Source organism: Oryzias latipes, chromosome 11 (assembly GCF_053564925.1).
Source record: "Oryzias latipes strain Hd-rR chromosome 11, Olatipes_Hd-rR_3.1".
Classification (NCBI taxonomy): Eukaryota; Metazoa; Chordata; class Actinopteri; order Beloniformes; family Adrianichthyidae; genus Oryzias; species Oryzias latipes.
Window position 1 is genome coordinate 26,769,237 of NC_136247.1, and position 24,347 is coordinate 26,793,583.

The 24,347-nt window shown below is 46.6% G+C and overlaps 1 protein-coding gene across 4 annotated transcripts in view; it reads right to left on the reverse strand.

Annotated features, from left to right (window-relative positions):
- Positions 1-24,347, reverse strand: part of LOC105355020 (uncharacterized) — a 109,043-nt gene that overhangs the window by 72,948 nt on the left and 11,748 nt on the right. Inside the window, exons 2-11 of one of the 4 annotated variants that reach the window (XM_078955088.1) lie at positions 16,409-16,489; positions 15,564-15,836; positions 15,088-15,318; positions 9,679-9,909; positions 9,285-9,386; positions 6,281-6,346; positions 5,686-5,745; positions 5,538-5,588; positions 3,441-3,491; positions 2,216-3,213 (exon numbers count right to left, since the gene is read on the reverse strand). The exons of 1 other annotated variant lie outside the window; for it this stretch is intronic. In XM_078955088.1, coding sequence (XP_078811214.1) covers positions 3,134-3,213; positions 3,441-3,491; positions 5,538-5,588; positions 5,686-5,745; positions 6,281-6,346; positions 9,285-9,386; positions 9,679-9,909; positions 15,088-15,318; positions 15,564-15,836; positions 16,409-16,469 — 1,206 coding nt within the window. In that variant the 5' untranslated portion in view covers positions 16,470-16,489 and the 3' untranslated portion in view covers positions 2,216-3,133. Of the gene's footprint in view, positions 1-2,215; positions 3,214-3,440; positions 3,492-5,537; positions 5,589-5,685; positions 5,746-6,280; positions 6,347-9,284; positions 9,387-9,678; positions 9,910-15,087; positions 15,319-15,563; positions 15,837-16,408; positions 16,490-23,349; positions 24,068-24,347 lie in introns of those variants that run through there. 2 more of the 4 variants (XM_078955089.1, XM_078955090.1) reach the window with 2 other exon arrangements.

Below are 24,347 nucleotides of genomic sequence, written 5' to 3' on the forward strand. Positions count from 1 at the left end.
TGCTAGCTGCAAAAATGTCCACATGTCAACATGCACACAAAACAGATAGTGTTCACGAACGCATACCTATGCCTTTAAACCAACTAGTGTGAAATCTTTCATTCATTCAATCATGCAAACTATTAGTGCAAAGGTGAGCCAACACCTGTGCTCAGGTGAGTGTTTATGTTCTTCAAAAATGGATGGTGGAACGTGAAAAGAAGGAGGGAGAGTGCCCAGCCATTCCCACCCCAAGACCCCAACCGCAGCAGCAGCGGCAGCCGGAATCCCCCCAACGCCACACGGGAAACTGCAGGGAACAACCGCCGCCCGGGCGACCAAGCCCGCCACCCAGGCCAGGGCCAGCAGGACCGCCGCAAGGCCCCCCAGAGCCAGAGAGCAGGGAGGCACGGAGGGAAAGAGAGCGCCGCCCCAGCCCAACCAGGAGAGCAGCCGCGCCGGGAGCGCCCAACGCAGGGCCCCACCGGAGAAGGACGCCCACAGCCCCAGACGAGCACCCCACCACCACCCAGGAGTTCCGGGCATCCCCCCGCCCCCACCCCAGGTACGAGCCAGGACCCCCCAAGGGAGACCCGCTCCGCACTCCAGGCAGCCATCCGCCCGGCCCACGGTTGGTCCAGGGAGGAGCAAGGCAGGGGCCCGCCGCCCCCGCCCAGGAGGGGGGAACCCCGGGGAAAAAAGAGGGCCCACAAGGGGTGTTGTAAATATGGCCCGACCAGGCTCGGCCACAGTTGGAAATTTGGCGGGGCCCAGCGCTCAGGAGCAAGGACCAGAACCCACCCCCCAGGGACACGAACACCCCCGGCTCAGATGTAATGTGAACCCCCCCACCGCACGGAGAGAGCACCGCCGGGCCCAGGAAGCCGGCACCCCGGGGACACGGCCGCCGTTGCCCGTACCCCCCACCAGGGAAGAGGTAGGGGACAGATGGTCCTAGGTCCCACCTTCCTTGCAAAATGTGTGTGCGTGTATGTGTGTTTGAGAGGGTGTGTGTGTGTGCATGTGTGTGTGTTTATGTTGGGATGTATATATTGAGGGGGAGGGGTGTGTGTACTAAGGGCGGTGCAGTTAAAATTGGCGGGTAGGGCACTAAGGGGACATCTCCTGATTACTCACAGTGACGTCCCCTCACCCTCCCCACCAAGGGGCCCTAAATGTCTAAGGTGCGGTTAAAATTGGCGGGTAGGGTGCTAGGAGGACATCTGCTGCTTGCTGGCATTGATGTCCAAGCACCCCCCCTACCAAGGGCCCTACATGTCTAAGGTGCAAATAAAACCGAAAGAGGGGGGGCCCACTCCATACGGCAACCATAGGAGGGGGGCCACTGCCTAGTAACCCCCCCCAAGGCCCATCGCAGGCTAAGCCCCCCACCCCCTCACCCTAATATGAGGTTATATGAGGAAGGGGGTAAGTTGGGGACAGCTGGTAGACTGTCCCCCGGTGGTCAAACAGCTGTCCCCCGCCCCCCCCCCAGCAAGGGGGCCAGGCCCACCCAGCCCAGGGGCCCCACCCCAGGAGGCGCCGACACCCAAGGCCCAGCACCACCCACCCCACACAGAGAGAGAGGAGCCAGAAAGCGTCGCCCCCCCCGGAGCAAGCCCAGGCCCCCACCCCCAAACACCGGCCCTAGAAGAGCTGGCCCGAGAAGGTCAGGCCTCGACGGGACCGAGGCAGCCAACCGGCCGGGGAAACCGCAGATGGCCTCAGCGGACACCCCGACCCGTCAACCCCCCCTGCCCCGTACCAATAGTGCCCCCCCCCCTCCCCCAGAATGCCCCCCCACATGACAGGGCCGACAAGACCCCACCCCACCCCAGACCCCGCAGCCGAAGCGGATGACACCCAGAGCGACCGGGGGCCCCAAGAGGGTTGTCCCGTCCCGCCCCAGAGCCAGGGAAGGGCCGATCCCAGCCCCAGGTGTAGATGGACAGCCCATCCGGCGCCGTTGGGCCCCCCCCGAGCAGGGCCCCCCGCCAACCCCCCCAGCACAGGCAAAGGGATCACCCCCCCAAGCCAAGCCAGACCACCACCCCACCCCCCCACCACACACCCCCACACCCAAGCCCAGAGGACCACGCAGCACCCCAGCCCGCCCCACCCAGGCGCCGGACCCGACCCCCCGACCAACAGAGCCCCCACCACCCCCCGCCAGTCATGATTCTTTCTGATATGTCTTTCTGAGGTCCCACAGCTGCTGCTCATCTGCAGTTTAGTTCCCCTTTTTATATGTGAATACTCATGATCCTCTGCTCACTATGACTATCTGGTCATTTTTATTTACATTTTCATTTCCTTAAAAAAAGGAGATTTGAGGAGAATTTTTAAAGTTTGAGCCAATGTCTAAACAGCTGAATTTGACACAATAGGATTCGTCTCTTTTGTATTTGGAAGTCTGCACCTACAGAACCTAACTTGAACACAAAGCAAACCCCAGAAACTTCTCTCAGCTTCCCACACTATACACAGCAGTTTTTTTCTTCTGTTTTGTTGTTGTTTTTCTAGCTTTAAATGAAAAGTTGTCTATTTTAATGTGTTTTTCTAAATTTTCATCTATGTTAATTGTGTCAGTAATGTAAAAGCTGTTGCTTCCATTTTTATAGAAGTGTTTGCAAAGATTCTCATGAAACATTCTACTTCATTTACTTAAAAATTGATTAAAATTCATCAAATATTCCATCAGTAATGGAAGCCTGCTGAAGTAACTGTTTTTTAATAGTTACTTTAAATTAAACCAAAAAATGGGCAAATGCCACCAACATTTTTTCATATGGAAAAGTGTTTCTGCTACTAAAATGAAAAAGGACATGTCTCATCTTTATGAATTAAAAAAAGCCCCAATAGTTTTTTTAATATCTCACCTGAACTACTTCCCCCTAAAGTGACCAAAAAAGCAAACATTTCCTTTTAATATGTCCATCTGTTGTTTTTGTAAGGAAACCGTCTTAATCCAACTTAATGAAACTGTTGTCAATAAAATAATATATAAAATGATAAATACTTTCCAGGTTCAAGCTCCATGAAAGACAGATAGAAACGCGCTGGAATCCACCAATTCAAAACCTCCTTTTAATGAAAGCTGAGTTTTCTGTTGCGTTTGCTAAACACTTGGTTTTCATCACATTATTTACATTATTTACAGCTGCTCATCATGGTTTGTGGGGGCTTTGGGTTTCTCCAATAGAAAGTAAGTACTGTCGGCTGGAAGAGACAAACCTGTGGATCAAGAGAATCTAATTAGATAAACTTGTGTTTGATGAGTATTGCTGACTATTTAATGAATATTAATGAAAATTGATTTTTAATCCATTAAGAAATCTGAATATTTAAAATAATATTACAAATATCATATAATTTATCACATAAATAATATTATAGTGTATGTCTTGAAAACAACAGCCAGTTCCAAATTCTTGGAGATAAAAATCTGATAAATTAAATACCCCCATCATTTCCAGAGCAAGGACTGGGACCAATCAAAGAATATGGAGAATCTGTTGGGGGGGTGAAAGTTGAAAATTTAGACTGTTTTTAGATAAAATATCAAATATTAAACAAAACAAGAATAATAAAAGACAAACACAACCTTTTTTTTTTTTTTTTTTTTTTTTTTTTTTTACCTTGTCCTGTCCAACAGCTGGGCAAACAAATGAGAGCTGAGGGCCTCTTGTGTTGGACATATTTTACTTTAACAAGAGGGGTTATTAATCTTCAGACAAACCAAAGGTATGTCTGAATAAACCCCTTTTGTAATTGAGGCCAAACTTTATTAATTTCAAACATGTTTGAAGATCTTTGGTGTTGGACCGGACGGATAAGGAAAGAGGGGAAGAAGAGAGAGGGACGTTAGAAAGAGGGGGGGAAGGAGGGTGATAGTAGGAGGGGAAGGGGGGTAAGACCATGAAGCAGCATAGAGCAACAAGTTTACTGGTTGTTAATCACCATGGTAAGGCTCAAATGCAGTACAAAAAGGGCGGAGCCTGTCCACACACACACCCAAGTGTCAAACACACCTGCTAGTTGCAAAAATGTCCATCTGTCGACATGTACACAAAACAGATAGTGCTCACACGCATACTTATGCCTTAACACCAACTAGTGTGAGACATTTCAGTCATTCAGTCACGCAAACCGCCAGTGCAAAGGTGAGCCAACACCCGTGCTCAGGTGAGTGCTCATGTTCTTCTAATATGGATGGTGGAATGTGTAAAGAAGGAAGGAGAGCGCCCAGCCATCCCCACCCCAAGACCACCACCGCAGCAGCAGCGGCAGCCGGAATCCCCCCCACGCCACACGGAAACCGGCAGGGAACAACCGCCGCCCGGGCGACCAAGCCCGCCACCCAGGCCAGGGCCAGCAGGACCGCCGCAAGGCCCCCCAGAGCCAGAGAGCAGGGAGGCACAGAGGGAAAGAGAGGGCCGCCCCAGCCCAACCAGGAGAACAGCCCCCCCGCCGCGCCGGGAGAGCCCAACGCAGGGCCCCACCGGAGAGGGACGCCCACAGCCCCAGACGAGCACCCCACCACCACCCAGGAGTTCCGGGCATCCCCCCGCCCCAACCCCAGGTACGAGCCAGGACCCCCCAAGGGAGACCCGCCCCGCACTCCAGGCGGCCATCCGCCCGGCCCACGGTTGGTCCAGGGAGGAGCAAGGCAGGGGCCCGCCGCCCCCGCCCAGGAGGGGGGAACCCCGGGGAAAAAAGAGGGCCCACAAGGGGTGTTGTAAATATGGCCCGACCAGGCTCGGCCACAGTTGGAAGTTTGGCGGGGCCCAGCGCTCAGGAGCAAGGACCAGAACCCACCCCCCAGGGACACCAACACCCCCGGCTCAGATGTAATGTGAACCCCCCCACCGCGCGGAGAGAGCACCGCCGGGCCGAGGAAGCCGGCACCCCGGGGACACGGCCGCCGCCGCAAAGGGGCCCGTACCCCCCACCAGGGAAGAGGCAGGGGACAGATGGTCCTAGGTCCCACCTTCCTTGCAAAATGTGTGTGCGTATATGTGTGTTTAAGAGGGTGTGTGTGTGCATGTGTGTGTGTTTATGTTGGGATGTATATATTGAGGGGGGAGGGGTGTGTGTACTAAGGGGGGTGCAGTTAAAATTGGCGGGTAGGGCACTAAGGGGACATCTCCTGATTACTCACAGTGATGTCCCCTCACCCTCCCCACCAAGGGGCCCTAAATGTCTAAGGTGCGGTTAAAATTGGCGGGTAGGGTGCTAGGAGGACATCTGCTGCTTGCTGGCAGTGATGTCCAAGCACCCCCCCTACCAAGGGCCCTACATGTCTAAGGTGCAAATAAAACCGAAAGAGGGGGGGCCCACTCCATACGGCAACCATAGGAGGGGGGGCCACTGCCTAGTAAACCCCCCCCCCCCCCAAGGCTCATCGCAGGCTAAGCCCCCCACCCCCTCACCCTATTATGAGGTTATATGAGGAAGGGGGTAAGTTGGGGACAGCTGGTAGACTGTCCCCCGGTGGTCAAACAGCTGTCCCCCGCCCCCCCCCCCCCCCCCCCCAGCAAGGGGGAGACAAACACAACCTTGATTATTTTCAAAACGAGGACTTGGACCAATTGAGGAATACAACAAATCTGAGAAACAAAGACAATTAAAGTTAAACATTTAGAGTCTTTCAAGACAAAATTAAAATAAATCTATAATGAAAGTAATTCAAAAGAATCAACATACCTTGATTAGTTCCAGAAATAGGACTGGGACGGCTAGGACCAATTAAGGAATATGGAGAATCTGTTTAACAGAGTATGCAGTTAAAACCATCCCATAGTCAGTGCATTCACACTCAGTGAGTTTTAAAAGAAAGAATTTTATTCCAAATTGGTCCTTTGACTGTCAATCACTGCTGACTGGCAGGTTTACTTGGAGTCTTGGGATGAGTAATGAGTGAGTATGCAATATTATTTTGGATTTTTAGAACTGTTGAAACATAATTGAGCAATTTTAGCATTTACTAAATTGAAGCAAAGACTTTTAGACCCAAAGTTTTATCATTACTTTTAATAGAGAGTTCACCTCTTTAAACCAAAACTTAGAATTGAATGCACAAAAACAACCTTATACTATAAATGGCATGAATTTAAGTGAAAAAAAGCTTTGGATTAGGGGTTGAAGGGCCAACTTAAAGAAATAAATATATTGGTATTTACTCTGTTTTGTAATTATCAAAGATTAACATAATGATTGGGGAAACATTGAACGTAAATAATGTTTGTAAGTCAATTTTTCAATAGTCATTCTTTAAGAAGGAAAAGTCATTTTTTCTCACCGCTGTCAGGCTGTAGTCCTGTTGTGTGTGATACTTCATCGTAGACGTGACACTCTGCACCTGCTTCTGTAAATGTATATTAACGTCACAACATCAAAAACACATTTTCTGTTCAATGACCAAGAAAAAAGTACTCTATGACCCCTACACCAAAATAGTACCACAAAAACATGGTTCCCGCTAGGTCTTTAAAAAATAGAATTTAAGAATTTGGAAAAGATACTGTCATGGTGACTCTGTCAGTCTCTCCTCCCCTCCCCACTCTGCTCTGCTTTCCTGATTGGACCTGACTGTGGACACTCATCTCATCACCTGCCAGCCTTCTTAAGGAGATCCAGCTCCAGCATCCATCGCCAGTTCGTTACCCATGATGGTGCTTAGTCTGGTCACCAAGTTTTCTCTCGGCTTCCAAGTAATAGCGTTTGCTTACCTTGTTTCTCCGCCTCATTTTCGGGTCTTTACACCATGTATGAGTGTCCACATGGGTCTACCCTCTCAAGTCCGACTCCACGCTTCCAATCTCCAAGCCTTGACTCCTGCCACGCCGCATCTTCAGCCACGGCAAAACTCCCGACACGCCAAGACTCCAGCTTCTGGTCAAATAACTCCTTATTATGAACTTGAAACACTTCAAGACTCATCTTTGAATTCCGTTCTGTAAAATAAACCTTTAAAATAAACCACACACATTCTGGGTTATACTTGGCTCCGTTTTCACAATCCGCAGTTTGATTGGGTTAACCAGCACATCACCAATTGGAGTACTTATTGTATGGCTAATTGTCTTGAGTCAGCAGTTCCCCCAGTTTCTCCCCACATTAATAACATCACTGAAGAAATTGACATTTCTCGTGTTCCTTCCTGTTACCATGACTTAAAAACTGTCTTAAGCAAATGTAAGGCGGGGGCCCTTCCTCCTCATAGACCCTACGATTGCTCCATTGAGCTGCTAAATGGCGCTACCCTGCCCAAAGGCAGATTATTTAATTTATCAGGTACTGAGAAAGCTGCCATGGAGAATTACATTCAGGAGGCACTTTCCTCGAGACATATCCACCCCTCCTCTTCTCCGGTTGGGGAAGGTTTCTTTTTCGTAGAAAAAAAGGACAAAACTCTACGCCCCTGTATTGTTTTTCGTGATCTCAACCAAATTACTGTCAAAGATAAATACTCTCTCCCACTAATTAGCTCTGTTTTTTTTTCGTTCATGAAATACGTGTTTTCACTAAACTGGATCTACACAATGCTTATCATCTGGTTCGTAATAAGGAGGGAGATGAATTGAAGGCTTCAAACTCTCCACCTTCTGGTCTACTACATCCTCTGCCCATACCGAGTCTTCCTTGGCCCCACACCATCTCCAAAGGTGCCAACGTATTTGGCATCAGACCAGGGCAGCTCTCCTGCGCACCAGGGAGAGCAACTGTCGAGTAGCCAATCGTCACAGGGTGGTGGGACCCACGTACCCACTTGGACAGAGGGCTTAGCTCTCTTTTCAGAACATCCTTATCCAGGCTACCTCCCGGAAGCTGGCTCCCCGTTATATGCTCTCTTCTCGTAACACCCCTATCCAGGCTACCTCCCGGAAGCTGGCTCCCCGTTATATCAGACCTTACACAAGTGAGAGGATAATCAATCCCTCCTGTGTCCACTTACGGCTTCCACCGGCCCTCAAGGTACATCCATCATTCCATGTGTCCCAGATTAAGCCTGTCCAAGAAAGTCCTCTGTGTCCGCCATCCGCTTCCCCTCTGCCTGCCCATATCATCGACGGCGCCCCGGCTTTTACCGTTAGCCGGGTATTGTATGTCCAGAGCCGGGGTCGTGGTTATGGCCCTGCGGAGCTGTAATTGATCTCCCGCTCCCTAATTCTGGACCCATCCGTGATCGAGGACTTCTACCGTGCTCATCCCGACCAGTGTCCTGGACCGCCTGGAGGCGGTTGTTGAAGGGGGGGGGGTACTGTCACGGTGCCTCTGTCAGTCTCTCCTCCCCTCCCCACTCTGTTCTACCCAGCTGTGGACACTCATCACCTGCCAGCCTTGTTAAGGAGATCCAGCTCCAGCATTCATCGCCAGTTCGTTACCCATAATGGTGCTTAGTCTGGTCACAAAGATTTCACTTGGCTTCCAAGTAATAGCGTTTGCTTACCTTCTTTCTCCGCCCCATCTTCAGGTTTTTACACCATGAGTTTCAACCTGGGTCTTCCCTCTCAAGAGCCGTCTGGTCCGATTCCACGCTTCCAATCTCCAGCCACGCCAAGATTCCTGCCAAGCCTTGACTCCTGCCACGCCGCATCTTCAGCCACGCCAAAACACCCGCCACGCCAAGACTCCAGCCTCTGGTCAAATAACTCCTTATTATGAACTCGAAACTCTTCAAGACTCATCTTTAAATTCCGTTCTGAAAAATAAACCTTTTTGTTCTAATCCTCACCTCCCGAGTTTTCTTCCGGGTTCCAGCATCTGGGTCTCCTTCGTTGTTCAAAACATGACAGATACCCTAAAACTCTTGAATTTGAATATCTGAGTCTTAAAAATTGTGCTGCTTGAAATTTCTCCATTTCACATTTCTTGTCAAACTTAATTTTGAACCATGATTATTTTGAACAAATCATCTAAATGAACAGCCGCCGACCCAATGCTGAAAACCCACCGCTGGTTAAAAAGAAGAAGAAAAAGGGTGCTAAATCATCACGGCACTAAGATAAGAAGCCACAGTTTAGGTCATAAAATGGAAATAAATGAATAAAATGGGTAATAATGACTAAAATAGGAAATAGACTGAGAATTTGTTCTTCCTTTTTGATATGCATTGCCTTAAAAAGGTCTTAAAATCAGCTAGATGAATCTTGTAGTAACCCTACGTTATGTGTTTTATTACAATCAGATAACAGAACCAATCACTGAATTTATTATTTTACGTTGTTTGGAGGATGGTCAAATGACAGTCGAGGGATTTTATGTGTGAGTTAGGTTGTTGAATGAAGTTTGACTTTACATACCTTCTTTTTTACATTTTTTTCTCCATGTAAAGCTGGCAGTGGTGATGATGATGAGGAAGATCAGTGCACCCACTAGAATTAGCCAAGGCAGCAATGTGACTTCTGTAAAAAACAAAAAACAATACAATGCACCAGAAAAGAAAGCATTTAGGTTCATTGGAAGGTGCAGTTCCCATTTTTTCATTGCTTTCTTTTTTCATTCTTAGCCTAAAAATAGTAATACTGACTGGTTTAACACTAGCATTTGAAAATTGTAAAAAAAAAATATAATATAGGATATTACTAGATTGTCATTTCTTTTGGGTAAACCGGGTCATTTTGGGTTTGACAGTTATGGCTTTAGTGGAAAATGTTGCTGCTGTTTTAGTTGTGCTGTTTACAGTTGGTGTTGTACCGTTTGGAGGTGGCATTGTGCTGATTGGCGTTGTACTGGTTGTGGTTGGCGTTGTACTGGTTGTGGTTGGCATTGTTGTGCTGGTTGTGGTTGGCGTTGTGCTGGCTGTGGTTGGCGTTGTTGTGCTGGTGGTTGGCGTTGTACTGGTTGTGGTTGGCGTTGTTGTGCTGGTTGTGGTTGATGCTGTTGTGGTGGTTGTGGTTGGCGTTGTTCTGAAGGGTTTCTTTGTTGCTTATGCATTGCATGCAATGGAGAAAGCACAACTTGAGTTAACAAAACTCAATCCTTCATATCAGTGCAATCACATTAAATATAAAACCTCTCAGGAGAAGCAACATACATTAGTCATGCAGCAGCATGTGACATTCTTAGACCAGACAGACCCACATTTACAGCCACAGTTAAATGCCAAGGTTGTCAGCAGAGCAGAGAAACGAGCATCAACTGCTAATGCTGCTTGTGGAGAGTGAGAACTTTTTCTCACCAGAGGCTACAAAAGTCTTAATTAACAGGACAACATCGTCCTGAAGTTCGCTGATGACACTGCTGTGATAGGATGCATCACTGGCAGGAGAAGCAGCCTACAGGAGGGAGGTGGCTTGCTGTGAGGACAACAACCTCACCCTCAACACAAACAAGACAAAGGAGATGATAGTGGACATGAGGAAGGAGAGGAGGAACCCTGATCAGCTGCTTCTTGTCCGGAGTCTGGAAGTGGAGAGGGTGAGCAGCTTCAAATATCCCGGGGTGCACCTCAGCCAGGACCTCACCTGGACACTCAACACCACACAGCTGGTGAAGAAAGCTCATCAGCGGCTGTACTTTCTGAGGAGGTTCGGCATGTCCCAAAGATCCTCAGCAACTTCTACAGCTGCGTGTTTGAGTCCATCCTGACCAGCTGCATCACATGGACGCAAATGCCAGCAGAGAGTAGTGAAGACTGCGTCCAAGATCACCAGGACTCCTCTGCCCTTGCTGCAGAGCATCTACAAACTCAGGGTCTGCAGGAGAGCTGCCTCCATCATCAAGGACCCCACCCACCCGCAACAAGGTCTGTTCACTCTACTCCCCTCAGGACGGAGGTACAGGAGTGTGAAGTGCAGGACCACCAGACTCAGGAACTCTTTCTTTCCCTCTGCCATCAGACTCCTTAACAGCTGACAGGAGTCTGGACCAACAAACTGCACCATGCACACCCTTGCACATCCTCATTGTTCATTACTGTTTTTTGTTACTGTTCTAGCACATTTAAAATTTGCACAACATCTTTTTTTTCCAAAGTTACATTTTTATTTTTTGTTATGTGTGAATTTTCAGTTTCCTGTATAAATGCTACTCCTATCTTTATTTTTATTTAACTTAACCTTGGCACTCGGAGCAGACGGCAAAGTAAGAATGTCATTGTGCAGGGAAACCCGTTTCTTACTGTGCATATGACAATAAACCCTTTGAATCTTTGAAAGAGCTTACACAGATCACCAATAAGCATTTTGAAAGAGCCATTCAAAGTTTTCTCTTTAACTTTTGCTTTGTGAGATTTTTTTTGGAGGTCATCCACTCTGCCTTTTTGGTGCGGCGGCATAGTGGTTGAAGGTCACAGGTAAAGTTCCCATCTTGATGCCCACATGTCAAAGTGTCCCTACCCTTCTCCTAGTGGACTAGTTAGTGTGTGTGTGTGTTTGCATGGGTGAATGGAATTTGTGATTTTGAAGCCCTTCACGCCTCACCATCAGTGTTGCCAGATAGTCACAGTTTTCCAGCCCAAATGTCATCTAAAAACCGCCAGACCCAGCCAAAAACCGTCCAACGGGAGGGCACGGGGCATATATAATCACGTGCCCCTATATATAAACAAATACACACAGCTTTTGTTTATGTTTTTTTGTACTGGAATGATTTAGCAAAATAAAAGATTTTTCTAAATAAAAGATAGTTGAAGCGGAGACTCTGGGATGATTTTATGAACTCAAACATGGAAACATGATTACCGAGTAGAACTCTTCAAAAATAATAAACCCGATCTCTCCACATTCTCAGTGTCTACCATGCATTGATAAACACAGACATCGGTCCATGCAGCGATCAGAACATAACTTTAGCTGGTAGCTCCGCCCACACGTGGCCGCTGAGTCATCCTTTAAAGAACTCAATTTCTAAGAGGAGGGGCGGGGCGTTGAACACCCCCAACAACAGGTTAGATGACAGAGCCCACTAAGCGTCTCTGCCAGGTGCGTTCACGGAGCTTCAGTACAGTAAACCCTTGTTTTTCGCAGGGGTTACGTTCCAGAAAGAACCCGTGATGGGCAAAATCCGTGAAGTAGAAACCTCTATTTTTTTTAACAATTATTATACAATTAAATACTCTGTTATACATTGAAAAGAAAGAACAAACCATTTTACAGGCTCAAACATTTGTTTCACAAATCAAAGTACTTTAAAAACTTTTTTTTTTTCAACAAATAACTTCTGTACTGTCAAATAATAATTTTAATCATCGATGTAAACAGAAGGCTTCAAATTGCGGAGATTAGCCCCGCCCACCGCGACCCGAGAGTAATTTTTTTTTTTTTTTTTTTTTAACTTGTCCTGTCCAACAGCTAGGCAAACAGATGAGAGCTGAGGGCCTCTTGTGTTGGACATATTTTATTTTAACAAGAGGGGTTATTCATCTTCAGACAAACCAAAGGTATGTCTGAATAAACCCCTTTTGTAATTGAGGCCAAACTTTATTAATTTCAATCATGTTTGAAAATCTTTGGTGTTGGACCGGACGGAAAAGGAAAGAGGGGAAGAAAAGAGAGGGACGTTAGAGAGAGGGGGGGGTAGGAGGGTGATAATCGGAGGGGAAGGGGGTAAGACCATGAAGCAGCATAGAGCAGACAGGCTTACTGGTTGTTTATCGTTACGGTACGGTTCAAATGTAGTACAAAAAGGGCGGGGCCTGTTCACACACACTCAAATATTATCAACACACCTGCTAGCCGCAAAAATGTCCACATGTCAACATGCACACAAAACAGATAGTGTTCACGAACGCATACCTATGCCTTTAAACCAACTAGTGTGAAATCTTTCATTCATTCAATCATGCAAACTATTAGTGCAAAGGTGAGCCAACACCTGTGCTCAGGTGAGTGTTTATGTTCTTCTAAAATGGATGGTGGAATGTGAAAAGAAGGAGGAGGAGCGCCCAGCCACCCCCACACCCAAACCCCCGCCGCAGCAGCAGCGGCAGCCGGAATTCCCCCAACGCCACATGGGAACAGGCAGGGAACAACCGCCCCCCGGGCGACCAAGACCGCCACCCAGGCCAGGGCCAGCAGGACCGCCGCGAGGCCCCCAGAGCCAGAGAGCAGGGAGGCGCAGAGGGAAAGAGAGCGCCGCCCCAGCCCAGCCAGGAAAGCAGCCCCCCGCCGCGCCGGAAGAGCCCAACGCAGGGCCCCACCGGAGAGGGACGCCCACAGCCCCAGACGAGCACCCCACCACCACCCAGGAGTTCCGGGCATCCCCCCGCCCCGACCCCAGGTACGAGCCAGGACCCCCCAAGGGAGACCCGCTCCGCACTCCAGGCAGCCACCCACCCGGCCCACGGTTGGTCCAGGTAGGAGCAAGGCAGGGGCCTGCCGCCCCCGCCCAGGAGGGGGGAACCCCGGGGAAAAAAGGGCGGCCCACAAGGGGTGTTATAAATATGGCCCGACCAGGCTCGGCCATGTTGGAAGTGGCGGGACCCGAGAGTAATTTAATTAAACGGGAGAAAATTTAAAATGATCATGAAAAAAATACAAAGTACAAACGGACAAATAGTGGCTCAGGTGTATTTCAATGCTCTTCAGTCTGAGAAGCTGCAGTGTTTTCTCCTTCTCAAGCCCGCGGTGCAGCTGTGTGTGTTTGTTCGGGAGAAGAACATAGTGATCGGCAGTTGGTGTTGCTCTTTTTCTATGGGTCTTAGAGAAACTTGAAATTGTAAGATGATTTGCATGTACGTAATTTGGAAAGCTGATTTACGTACGTGTACATATTAAACTGCAACATTATTGACGCACAGGTAGAGAAGAAGCGGAGTGACTTTTTTAGCCAATCAGAATGCAGAACACAATGCACGATGCAAATCCGTGAAGTAGCGAAACCGTGAAAACTAAACCACGTTATAGGAAGGGATCACTGTACATAAGAATCCAAGAGGCACACAGCCTAACGTAGTCCGCTATTATATATTCATGAGGGGAAAAAACCCGCCGAACCGACCCTAAAACCGCCCAAATAATGCATACCCGCCCAAAGCCAATTTTACCCGCAAATTTAGAACCAAAACCGCCCAATTGGCGGAAAACCGCCCAATCTGGCAACACTGCTCACCATGTCAGCATCTCCAAACAGTAGACTGCCCAGTCTGCAGGTTGGGACAGTTTGTTAAAGCAAAAGCAGAAATGTATCAGGGATGGAAGAAACAAAAGACCTTAGTTTAGATATCTTAAAATGTGTGTTTCAGTATTAACGTGTAAAAGCACATCTGTCATAATTAGAAGATGTTAAAAGGAAAAGGAAACCTAGAGCAAAGACACATCTGTTCTAAACAGATCGTTCACTGATTGGTTAAAAGCTGATCTTAGATTAGCGTGTGAATGTGTATGGATGATCCCGGTGATGGTCAGAGGGGCCGTAGGCGCGAACTGGCAGCCACGCCTCTGTCAGTCTGCCCCAGGGCAGCTGTGGCTACAACAGTAGCTTACCTTCACCAAGTATGAATGAGGAGTGAACGAAAAATGGACACAATGTAAACGCTTTGAGCGTCTGGAAAAGCGCAGAAAAATCCAATCCATTATTATTATAGATTGGAAACTACCAACTTCATTGTTGATGACACGTTCAAAAATAAAAAAAAAAGGAGAAGGAGAAAGAGGAACATTACTTTTTTAGAACACTTCATCATCATGGACTGGGGAAAATGTTTTTTTTTAACCTCCACATTGCCACTAATCATGAAGCTACTAACCAGTTGTCGGTGCTAAACCGTCCCATCTGAAACTACAAAGCTATGTGGTGTTCTCACATCTGGGTCATTTGTTCAAAAAAGCTGCAAAAAAATGATTTTATGATCAATTTGATCAGTTTCTTCATCATAGTTTACACAGGTAATCCTTCCGTTCTATAGTCCCAGTTCTTCCCCTGACCCGCCGATCAAATTAATGAACATTTTATGAGTTCTGTGCTTTTGGTTCAGTTGTTTTACAGTTGTTGTCATGCTCAATAGTTCCACAGTTATGTATTAATTTCTTCTTTATGTCTCTAAGAATAAGGTAAAATCTTTTTCTTGTCTCGGCAAACCTTTTAATGGAACTGATAAATCATGATTTTTGTCTTTCCTGTTATTAATATGGGGACAGAATCTATTATTTCTACATTTCTCACCTGATCTGCTGGTCACATTCAGAAAAACAGCTGGTTTTCCTCCACAGTAGTACAATCCAGTGTCTTTCTGTTTGACATCTTTTATAATCAGTTCTTTTTCCTTCATCTGGAACCGCTGCTGTGGTATTTCTCCAAACTGTCTGCTCCACTTTGAATCATCTGGTCCATCATCTTCATCAGGACACTTCAGGGTGACTGTTTCTGTCTCTTTAACTCTCTTTATTTTAGTTCCTGCAAATGATTGAATATTTTCTATTAGCGATACATTTTATATCATTTTAGAATCATAATTTGCAGAAATAAAAACCCTTATCAGAAAGTTAAAAGTCATTGTTGTGGTCAAACTGGAGGTGTTAAAAACCCAGGTATCCATTAAGATGATGTCAAAGTTTTAAATTCCAGAGCTCAGCTGCGTTTTATGATTAAAAAACTTCATAAAAATAAGAATGAGAATGAATTTGTAAAATTCATGTTACCTGATGGGATCACGGTCAGTTCAACAGCTGCATCATTGTTGCAGTAGTATCTTCCAGAATCAGAGAACTTAACATTGATAATAACAAGTGAATTATCTGCTTGTGAATTATATCGTGAATCATTAGTGTGTTTTATATCACCATCACCATTTACAGTAATTATATTACTGTAGATTCCATTTGTCTCTCTGTTCCATTTCACAACACCGTTTATTGGGGGGTTACAACGCAGAGTGATCTGCTGTGTTTCTTTAACTGCTATACAGACAAAATCTGAAAAAGAAAAACAAATCAAAATTCATAACAACTTAATACAGTTTAATCAAACAGACTAAAACTATTACTACTATAAGAAGATAGAATTTACCATTTAAAAACCCCAAAGCTTTGGCGAGCGTTTAGCTTTCACCTAAATTCTAAATTCTTTCACATTTTAAATTAAACATGCTTTTTTTCTCCTGTAAAATTCAAAGCTGGTAGAAATGTTACAAACATAAACATTTATTATCATGTCAAAAGTTACAAGAAAGGAAGTTCAAGTTTGTTTTAGACTGAACGTATGAACAGTTTCCGTGTTAGGAAACAGGAACTCAGACTTTATATTTTGACACAACTGGTGTTGATTTTTGCTGCTTCGGTTTTTTATAATGTTCATAATTATGCTAAAACACAAAAACCTGGAATCTTTCAGTTTAAATAAGTTTACTGGAAATGATCAAATCCAGAACATTAGATTTTTTTAAATGGTTCTAAATCATTACTGAACATTTTAAAACTGCACTCATCAGAGAATTCAGAATTCTTGAAGAATCACTAAACTGTAAAAACTTTTAAATGTTTCTCACCTGCAGCAACATGAGAAGTGAGAGCAAAGACGATCAGGCAGCAGCAGAGTGAAATGCTCATCGTGACAGAGCCTCAAAGATCTGAGCAAACAGTCACCAAAAGCTCAACAGGAACTCTGCTGTCCTCACATATGTGGGTTGGTGGTGCATATGTGCGTGGTTAAATGTTCTTTAGCCATTAAGTTTGCTGTGCCATGAGATAAAGAAAAACTTTAAAGTGAGAAAAAAAATTAAGTGAGAAAAAAAAAGTGTGTGTTTTTTCTGTGTCAATACTCACACCTTTTTCTGTGCTCTGCTCTGTCTGAACATGTTGAATTTTTTAGAAAAGAGCCGTTGTTATCCTATCAAAGCTTAGCATGGAACTGCAGATCCTTGGACAAGACATCATGTCCATCACCACAGTCATGGTCATGGACGAATCCCAACTGGTGAGTAGTTTGGGATCAAGAGACGAGCTTTTAGGAGACGCTCCGGAGTGACACAGGAAATAGAGAATAGTTTCAATATGACCGTCACTGGAGGTACTTTGAAACTTTTGCAGGACCTAGAACATTACAGACTCATTTAGAGTAAAGAGACACTAGCCTTCACAATTTTATTCTTCATTCTTTATATGTTTTATGATGTTTTATCACATAATTTTATAATTTTATTTGTTTTATCTAGAATTTTTAATCATTTTATGAAGTTTTATCACATATTTATATGTTTCATGTCTTTAATCCAAATTAGACTGTTTTCTCACCCTTGGCTGGGGTGTTTGTCTATACTGACACCCAGGCCAATAGGAAGACGGAGCAGACGGCGCCTTCTGGGTTTTATCTTCTTTAGCTTTTTTTTCTCATTAGTCATTTCTCTTTTACTTATGTTTGCTTTTGTGTATTTTATTGTGTGGGGCTTATTTAATTATATTATTGCATGAATAGGGATTGGTGTTTTCGGTATTCTTGTTTTGTTTTTATGTACAGCACCTTGAGCTGTAGTGTACATGAAAGGTGCTTTACAAATAAAATTAATTTGAATTTGTCTCCACCCAAAATCCAAATCTGCTGCTTGTATCGCAGAAATGGGAAACAGAAACTCTTCTGCCAACATGCAAGTTTTTTACTTAATCATTGTTCTTCCAAGGATCCTACAAACACATTCTGGTATAAAAAGAGCAAATACTTTAATTTTTCAAACCTTAACCAAATCAAATCATGTGACCCGATGCTCTGGATGTCTCTGGATCTTTTGGGAACCCACTTTATCCCTTTTAGGAGCCAACTCAGCTACTGATGGGTTCACCCTGAACGGGTCAACAGTGCATCGCAGGACCACACACTCACATTCCTGTCATGGTGCCTCGGTCTGACTCCTCCCCCTCCCAGCTCTGCTCTGCTCCTGACTCTCAGCTGCATCCTATCTTCTCATCAAGCCTCTGCTCTTCATAAGGAGACCCAGCTCCAGCATTCATCGCCAGTCCGTTAACCCTGATGGTTAATCTCAAGCCACGAGAGTCCTGAGTCAACACCACCTCGAGCAGCAGCTGTCTCTATCTCCAGGCTGACGCCTTCCTTCCTCAAGATCCACAGTCTCAGCACTCCGCAAGAACTCCAGCCACGCCACTCGTCAAGAGCTCCAGGCACGCCACTCGCCAAGAACTCCAGCCTCGCCTCCCTCAAGAGCCTATGCCACGCTCCTCGTCAGTTACACCAGCCACCCTCCACATCTACTGTCACGTCTGCTCACTGCCCTGTCTGGTTCAGTAAAATAAATCCTTCTTACCAACCTTTTACCTGTTTTTCCTTCTGGGTTCCAGCACTTGGGTCCGCTTCGTGTTTTGATCATGACAGAACGGACTGGCCACCACCCCGACCCAGCTGACCCAGAAGGACTCCGTCTGGCAGTTCAACAGCAGGGCATTATGCTTGGACGTCAAGCCGACACATTGACCCAAATGGCCTCCGCCCAGCAGGATTTATTTCGGCGTCTGGATAGCATGACACAGACTCTGTTAGAATTAACTAGACAACAATCCAGCTCCGCAGCTCCAGCCCCACTTCCGTCTCCCAGCGACCTGACTGCTTCCGTTTCTGCCTTGGCCCCGGAAAACTACCGATTACAGCCTGAGCCGTTCCATGGTGATGTAGAGGCATGCGGGGGTTTCTTATTGCAGTGTCAACTCCTCTTCCAGCAGGCCCCCCGTTTCTACCACTCGGACCACTGCAAAATTACGCTCATTGTCAATGCCCTCAGGAGTAAAGCGCTGCAGTGGGCCCAAGCCTTCCTGGCGGCCAATCCCATCTCCCACCTCCCCTTCGAAAGATTCATTGGTGAGTTTCGACTCGTTTTTGATCAGCCTAGAAAGCAGGAAGAAGCCACCAGACGTTTGCTGAGCCTCAAGCAACGCAATCGATCTGTCTGCGACCATGTGATTGATTTCCGGATCCTAGCAGTGGAGGCTGGATGGTCTGACCCGGCGCTCAGAGGCATTTTTTATCAGTCCTTAAATGAAAACATAAAAGATCACTTGTGCTCACAGCCTGAAGCTTCATCATTTGAAGAACTAGTTTCCGCCGCTTTACGTTCCGACACCCGTCTCAGAGAACGTAATCATGAACGTAACTCCTTACCTCGTAAACAGCCATCCGCTAATCTGTCTCCGTTCCCAGTCCACCTAGCTGATTTTTCTCCACTCAGACCACGTGAACCCCCAGTGGAGCCTATGCAGGTCGGCCATTCCAAGCTGTCTGCTGAAGAGCGGCAGAAGCGTAGAGATGAGGGGTTGTGTTTCTACTCAGGTTTTCCAGTGTCCGCGCGTTTAAACTCCCGAACCCCCTGCTAGATGACAGGCCGCGGGCGGGTAAGTTTGTCGCTCCCACTTCTAAGGATTTTTTTTACATCCCTGTCAAGTTATGTTTTGGAACCGTTGTTACTGAAACTCATGCTCTGGTTGATTCGGGGGCCGAACAAAGCCTTATTGATCTTGATTTGGTTAAATCCCTCTCGTTGCCCACGGAGCCCTTAGACACCCCCATAAAAGCTGCCGGTTTGGGGGGTCAACATCTCTCGTTTATCACCCATCGTACTAAGCCTCTTCAGCTCATTTCATCTGGTAATCACCACGAGTACATCCAATTTTTTGTTACTCACGCTCCGCAAAATCCTGTAGTATTAGGCTACTCCTGGCTTAAAACCCACAATCCCCAGTTTGACTGGGTGCACCAGCGCGTTATAACTTGGAGTGCTTTCTGTCTTGCTAACTGCCTCCAGTCCGCTATACCTGCTATGCTGCCCGCTGCCACCATAAATTCGGAAAACATTGACCTCACGTCAGTACCCGCCTGTTATCATGATTTCAAAGCGGTCTTTAGCAAGTCTAAGGCTAATTCCCTGCCACCTCATAGGCCTTATGATTGCGCCATAAAACTCCTCCAGGGGGCTACCTTGCCCAAAGGTCATCTGTTCAACCTGTCAGGTCCCGAGAAAGCTGCCATGGAGTCTTACATCCATGAGGCACTTTCGTTCGGTCACATTCGCCCGTCTTCCTCTCCGGTTGGTGCAGGTTTTTTCTTCGTTGAAAAGAAGGACAAAACTTTACGACCTTGTATCGATTATCGTGAGCTCAACCAAATTACTATCAAAGATAAATACTCCCTCCCTCTTATTAGTTCTGTGTTCGACTCTGTTCAAGGTGCTCACATTTTCTCCAAACTCGACCTTCGCAACGCCTACCACCTAGTCCGCATGAAGGAGGGCGACGAGTGGAAGACCGCGTTTAATACTCCTCTGGGCCACTACGAATACCTGGTCATGCCCTTCAGCCTCACTAATGCCCCCGCGGTTTTCCAGAGGCTCGTCAACGACGTCCTCCGGGATTTCATTAACCGGTTCGTCTTTGTTTATCTCGACGATATTTTGATTTTCTCTCAGGACCCCGTTCAGCATGAAAACCACGTTCGCAAAGTCCTTTCTCGACTCCTTGAAAACCAGCTTTTTGTTAAGGCTGAGAAATGTCAGTTCCATGCCTCCTCTATCCAGTTCCTCGGGTATATACTTGAGTCAGGCAGTATCCGTCCTGACCCAGCTAAACTCGAAGCAGTCTCTCAGTGGGAACCTCCTGAAACCCGCAAAAAGTTACAACAATTTCTGGATTTTGCCAACTTTTATCGCAGATTCATAAGAAACTACAGCAGCATTGCGGCACCCCTCACTCAATTAACCTCCATCTCCAAGCCCTATAAATGGAATTCTGGGGCCCAGACCGCTTTTGACTCTCTCAAGTCTCTGTTTGTCACGGCTCCTATTCTCATCCAACCTGCCCCCTCAAGACAATTTATTGTTGAGGTTGATGCTTCGGACACTGGTGTTGGTGCGGTTCTCTCTCAAAGAGAAAACACTTCAGGAAAACTCAAACCCTGCGCCTTCTTCTCCCGGAAACTTTCTCCAGCAGAACGTAACTACGACGTAGGAAATCGCGAGCTGCTGGCCATAAAGTTGGCGCTGGAGGAGTGGCGTCATTGGCTGGAGGGAGCTAGCCAACCTTTCATTGTGTGGACCGATCATAAAAACCTGGCCTACTTAAGATCTGCCAAGAGGTTAAATTCTCGTCAAGCTCGGTGGTGTCTATTCTTTGACAGGTTCGATTTTACCATTACTTACAGACCAGGCAGCCGAAACACCAAACCTGATGCGCTTTCCTGGAGATTCAGCCCTGACAACGCCTCTGCTGCTACCATGATCATCCCTCCTACCTGCATCGTGGGGAATCTTATTTGGGACATTGAGAACCGCGTCATGAATGCCCAAGGTGAGGAGCCTAACCATGATCCCTGTCCTGATGGTGTCCTATACGTTCCCACCTCTCTCAGATCCGACGTTCTCTCCTGGGGTCACAACTCTCGTCTCGCCTGCCATGGAGGGGTTTTCCGCACACTCAATCTAATACGGAAAAGATTCTGCTGGCCCAACATGGAGAGGGATGTGCGTGAGTACGTTGCCGCTTGCACCACTTGTGCTAGGTCCAAATCATCTAACTCGCCTCCTTCAGGCCTACTTCACCCATTGCCCACTCCTCACAGGCCCTGGTCCCACATTGCTGTGGATTTTGTTACCGGTTTGCCCCCCTCTCTAGGCAATACAGTTATTTTTACTATCATCGATCGGTTCTCTAAAGCGGCTCAGTTTGTGCCACTTCCCCAGCTACCTACCGCCACGAGACCGCTGACATCCTAGTACACCATGTTTTTCGTCACCATGGGATACCCGCCGACATCGTCTCCGACAGGGGCCCTCAGTTCATATCCCAAGTATGGAAGGCTTTCTGTTCAGCTCTGGGCGCCACAGTCAGCCTTACCTCCGGTTACCACCCCCAATCTAATGGCCAAGCGGAACGGGCAAATCAGGAGCTTGAGGCGGCTCTTCGCTGCCTGGCAGCTCAGAATCCTGCCGACTGGGCCAAGTATCTAGTTTGGATTGAATATGCTCATAACTCCCACACTTCATCTGCCACGGGGATCTCCCCTTTTGAAGCCTCTCTTGGTTACTCTCCGCCTCTATTCCCTTCTCAAGAGCTGGATTTGGCAGTGCCCTCGGTGCAACACCATCTCCAGCGCTGCCAACGCGTGTGGACCCAGACCAGGGCTGCTCTAATTCGTACTAAGGAGAGCAACTGCCGTGCTGCCAATCGCCACAGGGTTGTGGGGCCCACATATCAGGTTGGACAGAAAGTGTGGCTTTCCTCTAAGAACATTTCTCTACAGTCTACTTCTCGCAAGCTGGCTCCCAGATTTATCGGTCCTTACGTCATCGACCGCATCATCAATCCTTCCTGCGTCCGTCTTCGCCTCCCTGCGGCCCTCAAGGTACACCCCACGTTCCATGTTTCTCATCTTAAGCCTGTTCTGGACAGCCCTTTGAGCCCGCCATCCGTCTCCCCTCCACCCGCCCGTATCATCGATGGCGCTCCGGCGTTCGATGTGTCTCGCATCTTGGATGTTCGTCGTCGTGGCCGTGGTCACCAGTATCTGGTGGATTGGGAGGGGTACGGTCCTGAGGAACGCTCCTGGGTCTCCCGTTCCCTCATACTCGACCCTTCCCTCATCGCGGACTTCTACCGTGCCCACCCTGATCGGCGTCCGGGACCGCCTGGAGGCGGTCGTTGAGGGGGGGGTACTGTCATGGTGCCTCAGTCTGACTCCTCCCCCTCCCAACTCTGCTCTGCTCCTGACTCTCAGCTGCATCCTATCTTCTCATCAAGCCTCTGCTCTTCATAAGGAGACCCAGCTCCAGCATTCATCGCCAGTCCGTTAACCCTGATGGTTAATCTCAAGCCACGAGAGTCCTGAGTCAACACCACCTCGAGCAGCAGCTGTCTCTATCTCCAGGCTGACGCCTTCCCTCCTCAAGATCCACAGTCTCAGCACTCCGCAAGAACTCCAGCCACGCCACTCGTCAAGAGCTCCAGGCACGCCACTCGCCAAGAACTCCAGCCTCGCCTCCCTCAAGAGCCTATGCCACGCTCCTCGTCAGTTACACCAGCCACCCTCCACATCTACTGTCACGTCTGCTCACTGCCCTGTCTGGATCAGTAAAATAAATCCTTCTTACCAACCTTTTACCTGTTTTTCCTTCTGGGTTCCAGCACTTGGGTCCGCTTCGTGTTTTGATCATGACAATTCCCATGCACACCTAGGGGCAATTAAGTCACCAAATAATCTATGAAGCATGTTTTTGGATGTGGGAGGAAGCTGGAGAAAACCCACACATGCAGGAGGAGGGGTGGTAACCACTGTTCCTCCATGCAGCCGTTACTATAATCAGCTTTAACAGGAATAGAGTTCCGTGTTCACACCCTGCACCTTCCTTCCTTTAAATAAGCAGCCCAAGCTCAGATCACAGATGAGATCATCACTTCATATTTATACATTTCAATTAAAGAAGAGGGTATTTCAGAGAATGATGCAGCTTTTATTTTTGGATTCCACAACAGAGAAGGAACTAAAAACCAAAGACATTCTGCATTCTGCTGTGGATATGTATGATGACAGACCACAACCATTAAAGATTCAAGTGGAGCAGCAGAAGCTACAATCAAAACGTCTAAACTAAACTTCACTTTATTTACAGTTGGTTCTATGCAGTTTAACACACTTGACTTTGGCTCCATGTTAGCCCCCATAATAAAATAAACAGTTATTCTTAATAAAACTGTATTTATTGTAGCAAATCTGTGTCTTTCTAGCTGCAGTAGATGAATGTTGCTGCCCTCTACTGGATGTTTGTGATATATCAGCGAAACAAACATTTTTTTTGAAGAACAAACATTTTTTCAGTAGATTTCTTTCTCCACAAAATAATAAACATAACAGAGGGAATTGGATAATATAAATTAAGTATTTAAGTTATAATAATACAATTCTGGAGTGTTTTGTCTACTTGGGATAAACATGAAAGTCTAACATGGAAGTTACAAATACAAATGGAAGCTTATTACTAAGGCACAAAAAAAAGATTTATTAATTGATTTTTAATGTTAAAGCTTATTGATCTTATAAGGGAAGGAACGGTTCTCTATTTCTTCAGTAGGCAGCATTAACGCAAACAAAAGCTGTCATTCATAGAAAGAGTTTATGGTTTGATACACAGTGGATCCTTTGGTTAAACTTCATACACCTGCTGGAGAAAAAGACAAATGACAGTCAGTACATCTGATGAAAATATTGAATCACTTGTTACTTAGAAATGACTGAGAATGTGATTGTTTTTCAGGGGTTCAAATTTCATCAAAATGTTCTACCATAAATAGTAAGAAAAGAAGCAATCCAATATACTTTATCTTTTATTTGAAGTTTTTCAATTTTTCTTAAATTTTTGAGTGAACAGAAAACAAATTCAATTGAAAACAACCTGAAGAACTGAGAATCCACCCAGATGTTCAACCAAGAGCTAATATTTC